The following is a 12,490-nucleotide window of genomic DNA, read 5'->3' on the forward strand; positions in this document are numbered from 1 at the left end:
GAAGGAAAATTTGTGCTTTCACCTTGTCTTGTGCTAAACAATTATTAAATTCATATATAACATTTGAGATTCCCTTGGACTCAAGATGCATTTTTACATCTATCATTCATGACACATAGTTTTTCCCACTAACTTCAAGTGCTGCAAACTCGAGCCTTGCAATGTTGGACATATTGTAACTATAAATTTAAACAAAATAACAAGAGATAAAATTAAAATCCATTTATTTCAATATATATTGTACAAAACAGAAGCGGGAGAAGAATCACCCCATACAAGACTAAGAAATGATAAAATAAATCAGGATCAAATACATCCGGTGTGAGATTGAAAAATAGGAAGCTAAGTGCTATAATCATTATAGTTGCGCGAATCTCAACCGGATGAATCATTTTGATCTTGATAACCTTGAAAAGAGAGAATATACTCCTTTTTTTTGTAGAAAGAAAATATGATAGTGATGTTATTTATAGTAGAAAAATAACCGTTGTTTTTGCTATTTTTATAATTAATAATGTTTTTACTAAGTAATACATGCTTGATTAAGATATATATGATTTCCACTTGTTTAATAATCTTGATTAGAGTTTTCGTGTTGATAACGTGTTATAAATTTGATGTAATTAAAACTAAAACAAACAGAATTAAACTAAAACATTATAAAATAAAAGAAGGAGATTTGAGAGGATTTTTGAACACTTAGAAGATTGTATTCAACATAGTGTGTTTATTTATCACATTTGATAAGTATTTATACTACATATCATTCTATTTTTACATCATCAAAATAGTAAATAAATAGTTAAAGGAAACTATTTGAATGATAAAAAATATTCATCCATATGCTATGTCTAACTCTCTCTCTCTCTCTCTCTCTCTCTCTCTATATATATATATATATATATATATATATATATATATATATATATACACACACACACACTACAAGAAAAATCATGAATAGCTACGGAAAATTTTTACGGAATCAAAATCCGTAGCAATTTTAATGCAGAATATGTTACGGAATGGCTTGCGTAGCTATAATGCTACGGAAACGGTTACGAAATTGCATTCCGTAGCTAAATCTTAAATAGTTACGTAAAGTTTCTATGGAATCAAGATTCGTAGCCATTCTGCTATGGAATATGCTACAAAATTCTTGGTTGTAGGTCATTTGCTACGAAAATTATTACGGAATTGCATTTACGTAGCTGAATCATGAATAGTTGTTACGAAATCGAAACTCGTAGCTATTTTACTATAAAATATACTACATAATTTTTAGTTGTAGCTAATTCGTTACGGAACTTGTTATAGAATTCATATCCGTAGATACTTTGCTAGAAAATTCGCTACGGAATCAAAATTTATAGCTAGTTAGCTACAAAATTGAAATCCATAGTTATTTTGCTATGAAAATTTGCTACACAATAAAATTGTGTAGTTAATCTACCATGAAACTTGTGACGAAAAGGATATTTGTAGTTATTTGTGTATACGACTGGTTTAGGAATTTGCAAAATAACTACGAAAACAAAATCCGTAGTTATTTCTCTACGAATTATTCCGTAGTTAAATAGCTACGTAATATCTCTCCCGTAGCAAAATATAGAAAATTATTTTAAAAGGAAACTAGTAAGAATCTTAAAACAAGAGAAGAAAATGATATATCGTAATTAAAAAAGTTATGATTTTTTCTTCACTTACATAAATAAAATATATATATATATATATATATATATATATATATATATATATATATATATATATATATATATATTACGTCTCATTATTTATTTTTATCTAAGCTACTTTTTCCCCCAAATCATTGCAGTCACCCTCGTTTTCTCTCATTGACGGTGGAAGCAGCAAAATTTTCCCCAAATCAGATCATATGTATCACATTTGGAAGTAGCATAAGACGATCACGTATGAAAAGGAATATCTATAACTTCGGTGGCGAATTTGATCCGAACATCTCAGACATCCGCGGTGTAATTAAGGATCTTAAAATATATTGTAATTTGATCCGAATATCTATAACTTCGGTGGCGAATTTTAGCCATAATATTTTCACATTTTGACAAATTTAGTCATCGCCGCCTTGTATTGTAAAAAAAAAAAAAAAGAAACCCAGAGGAGAAGCTCGGGTTTTTTTACTAGTTGCTATTAAAATATATTGTAATTTGATAATGGTTTTTGATCATACACCATTTTCAGCCCATGTTTCATTTTTTTTTTAAGAAAATACAATTATAGAAGGTGGAACCGTGAAAATAAAATTAATGTTAATTTAGTAGAATATAACGCATAATACTTTTATTAGAAACATCAAACTATCACAAAAAATATTAACTTGTTTACAGTGAATTTGAATAGTATAAGAAAGAAAAGTATAATAAGTTATGAATGCACTGAAGACGGGTCGGGGATAGGTCCACTTTTAAAAGGGAGGGGATTCAATTTCCCGTACGTCGAGGGACGGGGAAGAAGATATGATAGGAGACTCGGTGATGATGAGAGAATGACTGACCCCACCTCATCCCTACCCGTTTATATATGATGGATCTTATGTATTCTTAAAGTTTTCACATAAAATTGAATAGATTGTGTAATAATTATGTGGCAACTATTAAGGTTTTGTAGAGTCGTATGTATTAGAGAATACTTGTATAGAACCATTCACGGTACTCGAGGACACACCATTGTTTGATCACTTGATGTGATATCCCACACGACAACCAAACTTGAAGCTTTTGTGATTCAAAAAACCACCCGATTACCAAAACCCCATAAAAAGACACACATTCACACACACTCACTCTCTCTTCCCCAATCATGCTTATTATTCTCCTATTCCTCCTCCTGTTAACATGCCACCCCCGTCATGTCACCACCAACAACCACCTGCAACCACAAGATACCATGGATCCATCGGAGCTACAAACCCTCTACAGTATAATGGAAACACTCTCTCTCGACCAAAAATGGAGACTCAACTATCCAAACCCATGTAAACCTTCCGCTTCTTGGGTTGGAATTGAATGCAAACGAGGTGTTACAGACTCTCATCTTCATGTCACACGACTTGATTTTGGTACCTCTCCAAACCCTACCTGCAAGAACACTGCTACCTTTCCTTCACAGATCTTTCAGCTTCCTTACCTTCAGTCTGTATTCTTCTTTCAGTGTTTCACCAAAACCAAAACAACACTTTCTGTGTCAAAGAACAGAACTGGAAGTCCTGGACCTTCTTCCCTGCAGCAGCTAAGTCTCAGATCAAATCCTAGCCTTGTTGGCTCTATACCTTCTCAACTCTTCTCTCATTTATCTTCACTTCAGATTCTTACCATATCACAAACCAGAATCTCCGGCAGGATCCCGCCGGAGATCTCGCAGTTGAGTTCGCTTGTTCATCTTGACTTGAGTTATAACCAGCTCACTGGGGCTATACCTGTTGAACTGTGCAAGCTCAGGAACCTAGTGGGACTTGATCTGAGCTATAACTCGCTTACGGGTCCAGTCCCCAACGCAATTGGGCAACTGGGTATGCTTCAAAAACTAGACTTTAGCTCGAATTTACTCACTGGAAGTGTTCCGAACAGCGTTGAGAAACTCACTTCTTTGGTGTTCATGGCACTGAGCAACAATGGATTTCATGGAAAACCGCCGGTTGGATTAGCGAATTTGAAGGGATTGGAGTATTTGATCATGGACAACAACCCAATGTCTACCGAACTTCCGACGGAGTTCGGCCATCTCCCTAAGCTACAAGAGCTCAGACTTGCCGACTCCGGCTACTCCGGCGAAATTCCGGCCATCTTTTCACAGTTATCGAATCTAACCACATTGTCGTTACAAAACAACCGATTAACCGGAAATATTCCGCTGGGTTTAGGAAATCTTTCACATATTTATCACCTGAATTTGAGCAAGAACTGGTTGAGTGGAGAGATTCCCTTTGATTCTGGTTTCTTGAAGAGACTGGGGAAGAATTTGGATTTAAGTGGGAATGGGCAGTTGTGTTTGAATCCGTTGCAAGCATATGATTCTGTGAAGCTTGGAGTTGATGTGTGTAATAGAAGCAACGCACGTGTAGGTAATAGCAGTTCTAGGATTCAGCCATTGAAGAAATCTGAAGGTCGAGTAGTCGAATTTAGTAGGCCAGCTTTATTCTTTGTGTTTCTTGGTTTGGGTTGTGTTGGAATTTGAACATTCATGTTTCCTTGTATTTTGTATTGATTAATCCATTTTATGCATCATTTATCTTTGAATTTTGTTGTGATTAAATTTTGGGCTTACCATTTAAATTTTGGAAAGAGTATATATATATATATATATATATATATATATATATATATATATATATATATATATATATATATATATATATATATATATATATAGGTTCATTTGAGACCATTCTAATTTTGTGAGACCAAATCTAAAAATAATTTTAAAATGCAAAATAAATAGAAAAATCCAAAAATTCTTTTTTTAAATCTTATTTTCGGAACTTGAATTAACTAAAAAAAATAAAAAAAAATCCCGTTTTTTTTTGAAAAATATGTGAAATATTCTAAATAAAATATTACACTGACATATTCTAAAAATAATTTTAAAATGCAAAATAAATAGAAAAACCTAAAAAAAAGTTTTAATATTATTTTCGGAACTTGAATTAACTAAAAAAAATAAAAAAAAAATAAAAAAAAATCATATTTTTTTGAAAAATACGTGAAATATTCTAAATAGAATATTACACTGTACATATTCTAAAAATAATTTTAAAATGCAAAATAAATGGAAAAATCAAAAAATTCTTTTTTTAAATATAATTTTCGGAACTTGAATTAACTAAATTTTTTTTAAAAAAAATAGAAAAAAATACGTTTCACGGTCTCACAAAATTAGGTCGTCTCACATGAACCTAACCCTATATATATATATATATATATAAGGGAGGGTTCAATTGAAAAAAAAAAGGTTGAGAATGGGGGAATCATTCTCAGCCAATCATTTATTTTTGTCACAAAAGGCTTCAACGTACCAGCAGAAATGGGAAACGAATGAACATGTGTTTTTCAATATAACATATTTCGTTAAACTATGCTAATCATTACCTTAATATATACAAAAACATAGTTTTTTTTTTTTTTTTAACTTTTATAAGCTACTTTTATCAAAAAATGATTTTAAATATACCAAAATTCATGATTTTTTATTCTCTACAAATAGACATTCATATTGATATAGTTTTAAGATAATATATATATATATATATATATATATATATATATATATTTTATATTTTCAGCTATCGTTATTCATAAATGAATAACAATGCATCAGGTTTTATTACGGTACATTCGTTATTCACTTATGAATAAAAAGTATGTTTTTTTTGTTTTTTTTTACAATTTAAGTATCATTCATATATGAATATAGCATATAATCAACACAGTATATTCATATTTTAATATTGAACAATGAATTCACTTGTGAATATTAACATAGTATACTCACTTGTGAATATTAGATGATATATTCACTTATGAGTATTAAATGATATTTCATATGTGAATATTACATAGTATTACATGGTATATCACATGTGAATATTACAGAGTATATTCAATTGTGAATATTAGATGATATATTCACTTATGAATATTACACAGTATATACACATATGAATATTACAAGGTATATTCACTTTTGAATATTGAAGGTATTTTGACAAATATATATAAATTTTATATGTTATTCACATATGAATAACATACAGACTTGCATATTTGTTTTGACAAATATATAGGTGAGAAAACATATTCATATGTGAATATAACGTGGTAATTTAGTTTATGCATTTCATCAAACAGTTGGAGTGCAAACAAGTTAACTATTTTAAAAATGTTAAAAACATCAAGTTATCTATTCCAAATCATCATATACTTTCGATTTCGACTTCAGATGTGACATCATATCTCTGATCGATTTCTCAATTAGATTTTGATTTCCGAAAATCCGATTGGGAACTTGTGAGTGCCAATTCTAAGTCCCTCAATGTTGACTGTGATTGCGAGTCCAGAACTTCGATTCCAGTTTCATGAACAACAAAGAAATTCCGGTTTAGTTGAAGAAATCTGGATGATTATTGAAGGTTAGAGGAAAATTTTTTATGATGAACGAACAGTTATCGAATTCTCTATAGTTACATATTTAAGATTGAAGGTTATTACGATATTTACAAGTTTGTCACCGTGTCTTTTATGCTTAGATTAAATGAGTGACTGAGAATGATTCCCCATTCTCAAACTTTTTTATTTTCTTAATTGAACCCACCTCTCTCTCTCTCTCTCTCTCTCTCTCTATATATATATATATATATATATATATATATATATATATATATATTTCTTGCACTAGCCTAATTAAAATTACAACACTAATAGCCAACAAAGGATTTTGTAAGTAACCTACCTAATTCGGCTTTAACTTGACGTGTCTATTAGGCAATCAAAAGAAAGATTGAGATAGTCATACAAACCCGTTTTGTTTGGCTTCACTGCTCCAAAATTAATTCGTTACAAAACTTCCAAATGGTTTAATGTGTTATGGTAAGAACATTATCAAAGAGATTCCTTTTTAGACATCAAGGTTTTATGATTCCCCAATCATAGGCAAGAAGAACTGTAATATTATTTATACCATGCATATCTAAATTCCACCGCTGAGAATGTTGTGTCCATATGGTTGTTAAAACCCTGACACCAGAAAAAAAAAAAAATACCTTCAACACTTTCCTCATTCTCGTTGGAACTCGCTCGTAGAACCATATCCCCATCAATCTATCTCTTGTCCAAATTCGCCCAAAGTTTGTTAAGCTATATTTTCCAAATAAAAACATTAACTTTGATCGATTGATTTTTGTACCATCTAGTTTTGTTCCCGCCAACAATTAAAAGCTTTTTTTTTTATCAATAGCATGTCTAGTTGAAGCAACCAAGTAATTACTTGACCAAACAAACTCCCAAAGCCATTTATCATCTATTGTAGCCAAACCAACATTGTGCACAAGTCTTTGAGGGCTGCCTATTGCAACAATTTACCTCCACGACATGGTTGTTGACACAACCAACCACGAAACTTTAATAAGGCAACCTCTCCGACACCAATTCATCTACATCGTCACACCGAAAGATTGTTTAGGAGAGTATCCATTAGTCCTCCCAAAATCTAGTTTTTATATCATTTCCCATCGTCTCTAAACAATACGAATCAAGGTTTATTACCTTGATCTTGAAGTCTCTTCACCATTCTGAGAATTTCCACCCATACTGAAGCCACATATTCATTCGGTATAAGAAAATTTAAATACCAATTAACACCAAAAATCCCTTTCATAACATCCACCTATGGCCCATATTGGGTTTAAAAAATCCATTTATGCTTGTATAGCAACGTTCTATTAAAAGCAAAAACTCTTCTTAATTGAGTAAATCTTGGTCACCCATACAGGAGGTCTGAAGTTGAAACATTGGGTGTTTCAATCAAACGATGGTCAAGAGAAGGGTGTGTGACATAGTTTCTAAAATTGGTTGCTTAGTATTATTGCTAAATGGAAGCCCTTTCTCCCATACCTCACAGTATATGAGATTCATAATGATGGTGAGGAACCTATGAATGACATTCTCTTGGACATCAGTAGAGAGATCAAGTTCCAATCACTAATATGGTTGGTGCCTTAATGATCATGTTTCAATCAGTAAACTGTGTGAAATATTTATCACATTTTGGTTGAATGTTTGGATATTATTTGTGTAGATGATCCAATTAATAGAGATAACAACATAATATTCCATGAAATATTTTTTGTAAGGATCTTGTATTTCATAGATGTTATATCATATGTTAACTTATAATAATATGTATAAGTTACCTGTTTGTCTTCTTGTGCAACAATTAAGATTAATCAGACACTTTATATTCATCCCAATATAATTCTTCTCTTTGAATCTTTTTAAGATGCATGTTTGTCTTTTCACAACATACTAGTAACTATGATACACCGAACAATTACTAAACTTTTATTATCCTCATGATCGGGTATATCTGATGACATGTGTTTAGAGACCAAAAAGAATGCAAATTTATCTGATCTACGTCCATGTAGAGATTAGACAATATATAAATAGTAGGGTTCAAAAGTAACCATGAACCAAAGGCAAAATCACGAGGCTTGCTAACTAATACAAATCAAATTGAGGGTAAAATCCATTCATAAGATCATTTGTGTCTATTTATAGACAAATGGATGTGATTCTAGATATGCTCTTATTGTATATTTGGTTTATCAACAACAAATATATCACTACGAAAGTACCTCCACCATAGATATAGAGAAAGAAAACATTCAACTTAAAAATATCTCAAAGGGAGCATATAACGCCTGCAGATTCAGGCTAATCAATTTAGAGGCAATAAACATCAAAAAATGACTTTTTGATAGAAGATTATTTAAAATAAATAATCTTAATTAAGTTATATTATATATCACAAGGATTCCGTACATATCAAGAACACTGAAATCCGGGTTATAACAAAGAAGTTATGAGTCGTCGAAGTTTTACGACAAAACCGACACGACACCGCGTAACGTAAAAAGTGAATTTTTGATAAATTACTTTTTAGCCTTAGGAATCTAATCAAAAGTCATAGTATATGTTAAAATGAGAGTTTATATAAAAAGAACATCAAAATCTAACTTTGTATGAGAAAGTTATGATTTTTTAAAGATTTAGCATAGCAGTGCACAGTCGGAAATCGAATTTTAGATCGATCGATTTTTAACCGACAAAACCTAAATGAGAATTGAATATATCATTAATAAGATCTCAATGATATAAAGACAGTAGAAATCGGAGGTCAGATGACAAAGTTATGAATTTTTAACGGATTAACTGTCTAAGTCTGTTAAAATATAACTTTAAAAATAAATTCAGAATTAGCTGATGGAGTCTAAATGAAATTTGTGGATCATGTCGATTCCTACACATGGATATAAATAACATCAAATACGGAGCTTGTATGCGAAAGTTATGGGTTTTAGAAGATAATTAGTTTTTGGAGTGATCTGCAAGTGACACATGGCGCGATCTAAGCTGCTGCTTCTTCCCTACGCCTTGCCACCAGATGGTGACACATGGCATGAGTACTCCAATCCCCATCTATTACGCCCATCGTACGGCCTTCAGACAGGCTATAAATAGAGGCATAAATCACTTGTTTTTGTCACATCTTTCTCACACTTCTCTCCCAAATACCCCCAAAGCCACAAGGCTTTTTTCTAGCCCTTCTTAGGTGTTAGAGGCAAGTCCCAGAGTGCCAGAAGGCTTCAAGAATTAGAGCTTTCGGCTCAGAAGTTGTGCCCGCATAGAGCCCAGTTCTTCGCTAAACTCCTTTGTAAGTGATTTATGCTTACCCTACTTTAAATATAACTTATGTTTCAGTTCATTATCGTTATTATGAACCTATAAACAATATATGTGCTAAGTATTATGAAATATACAAAGTGTTATTATAATACCATTTAACTTCTTATGGTACGGGGGATCTGGTTTGAAGGTCCGCATAGGGTTGTTGGATATCAGAACCACTTAAATGTCAAAATGGTCTTGCCCTCCGATGTTTAATGTATGGCCCATGTCTGTACATAGTAGTTGAAAAGTATTGTTTAACACTTATAAAACAATATAGCTCGTAGACCTTGAGTTAATAATTAGTCACAATAAATATTAGACTAAAATCTAGTGATAATGATACTAGGTTTTGTTGAAGGAAAATAAAATTCTTAGCAATGAAGTGTTGCCCGAGTTTGGAGTCATCACTTTAACAAGTGAGTGCATAATTACTTTCATCTTACACATAGATATGAAGTATTTAATATTAATACATGTTATATGTACCAATAAGCTTCTAGCTTAGTGGTATCTGGTGTTGCCCTCCCTCCTTGAGGTTGAGGGTTCAAGTCTCGTGATGGACATAGGTGGTGCTTTAGGAGTAGTGTAGGATTAGAATAGAATTTTCTGTTCCAAAAAAAAAAAAAATACATCTTATGTGTGATTATTATTTATGCTCCTGATATCTATGCCAGATGAACGATTTATACATGTTTTACGAGATTTAAAATGTATATGTATTTTTAAACCTATAATTATATTGAATAACGATGGCTAGACGGGTGATGATAGATATGTGATGATGAATAGGTGAGGTGAGATAAGAGATGATTATGAGATACCATAACCTTGACCTGGAATGTTGCGATGTAGTTATATATTAGAGTATAGATGGTGACCACTAACTAATCTAAACAAGTCATGTGGAAACTCGGACATGCTCATAACCTATAGGCAAGGTTGTCGAACTCATTACTCGGTATTTGCTCGACCGACTGCCGAGTAGCAGTACTCGGGAGTACTCGGATTCGGTAATTCATATAGAAATATTTTAGGAAAATTATATATGTCAAAATCATAAGTTAAAATCCTAATTTGATTGAAATATATAACAAAATTAGATACATGTAAATACATAAAAGTTGAAATACACACAATAATCTCACTTCGTAAAAAATTACTAAAAAATTATATATATATATATATATATATATATATATATATATATATATATATACATATATATATATATATATATATATATATATATAGTAATAATCACATGTGTGTGTTAAATAATAAATCATCAAGTGTATTATACATATTAATTATAAAATTCTTGATTTTTTTTTTCTCTTTTTATGACAATTTTGACTCTTTGACCGAGTTTGAACGAGTTGGTCGAGTTTGACTTTGTTGACCAAGTAGGCCCGAGTAATACCTAGTAGTTTCGAGTTAGAGAGATGTTGACCGAGTTTGACTTAATCCAATTTTTTTGCCAAGTTCACATAACTCGCCTTGGTGGAGGGCCGTTTTTGAGTACTCGGCCGAGTAGGCCGAGTTTTACAACACTGTCTGTAGGTGATGAATTACGAGTTTAGACGATGTAGTAACTACTCATTCATGCGATGATACTCTAACCCTTACTAGACATGTATTGGAGGAGTAATCCCTGAATCAATACTATCTATGCGATGTAGGCGATCCTTAAGAAAAAGTCATTAGGAACAAACATATAAGGGAATGTTATGTATGGTGATGAGAGGTAAATACAATGTAGGAGATGACCCTTAAGGTAAATCTTTAGGGGAGAATAAATAAAGATAATGAGGATTGGTAATCGAGTTAATTGTTTAACATAAAGTATGTGAAGAAACAAATTAACTATATTATTGTGTGTTGAAAACCGTATGTACTCACCAGGTTTCTCAACCTCACTCACTCAGTTTATTTGTATCATATGTGTCGATACGAATATACATTTCACTGAGAGATTAAAGGAGATGTAAATCATTAGTGTAAATGAACGTAAGTTCTGTTTATGTTTATGTTTCTGTATTAACGATGACATCTCAATGTTTTAATATAAAAAAAATACATATCTTCGGAAATGCTTTGATAATATAATTATCATGTTTTCTGGGAACAAATTTCTTAATAATATTCTTTAAAATGAATACTCTGGTTTTTAAATAAGCATAAATAAATTTTTTAAAATAACCGTAAATTTGAAGATGTCACAGAGCAAGAATAACATGTCGAGAGACATGAAGCTTTCAATAAGACGATACATGCATTCTACCCACATGAAGATATCTTTTTAAAAAAGCAAACAAACAATTTAAAAAGATCTTAAAAGAATAACCGAAATCAAAGAGAGCATAAACAGAGAAAACCCATAAAAAATATAACTTTAAAAGCAAAAACTTAAATGTATAAACATAAAATTATATATATATATATATATATATATATATATATATATATATATATATATATATAAAATGATAATAATAATAATTAAAAACTACTTTTAAAAGTAATTTATAATAATAACATATTATAGTTTTTTTATATTAAATTAGTTAAATAACTAAAAGAGAAAAGTAATAACATAATATAATTTAAGCCTAAAAAAGGTTTTATTTAGCATCGTTCTTCCAAAAACCAATATTGGTACTTGATAAAAACAAAAAAAGCAATCATTACACTTTTAAGGAAGTATAACGTTTTTTAATAGTTTTTATAAGCTTACCACGAGTGTTATATTAAACGGAAAAAAAAAAAATACTTATCCTTCATTTTCAAAAGGGGATAATGATTTAAAAGGGTATTTTTTTTTATTTGTACATATTTAATCAGATTTTTTTTGTCCACATTTACCCCTTCAACTTGTTAAACTGTACACATTTAGTCATTATGACCGGTTACTCTAGATTAGCCGATAAAAATTACTTAATAGGGTAATATATCTCTCACTTTGTACACATTTAGTCCTTAATATTTTTGTATACATTTAGTCCGTAATA

The 12,490-nt window shown here is 30.9% G+C and overlaps 1 protein-coding gene across 1 annotated transcript; it reads left to right on the forward strand.

Annotated features, from left to right (window-relative positions):
• Window positions 1-2,618: 2,618 nt before the first annotated feature.
• Window positions 2,619-4,274, forward strand: RLP29 (receptor like protein 29). The gene has a single exon (XM_078983709.1). The coding sequence runs from the start codon at window positions 2,839-2,841 to the stop codon at window positions 4,210-4,212; it is 1,374 nt and encodes a 457-aa protein (XP_078839835.1). The 5' UTR covers window positions 2,619-2,838; the 3' UTR covers window positions 4,213-4,274.
• Window positions 4,275-12,490: the final 8,216 nt, after the last annotated feature.

Source organism: Lactuca saligna, chromosome 3, assembly GCF_052625555.1.
Source record: "Lactuca saligna cultivar CGN05327 chromosome 3, ASM5262555v1, whole genome shotgun sequence".
NCBI classification, from domain to species: Eukaryota; Viridiplantae; Streptophyta; class Magnoliopsida; order Asterales; family Asteraceae; genus Lactuca; species Lactuca saligna.

Bases quoted from the DNA above. Each gene is read 5' to 3' on its own strand.
- RLP29 (XM_078983709.1), top strand. From the start codon at position 2,839: ATGCTTATTATTCTCCTATTCCTCCTCCTGTTAACATGCCACCCCCGT.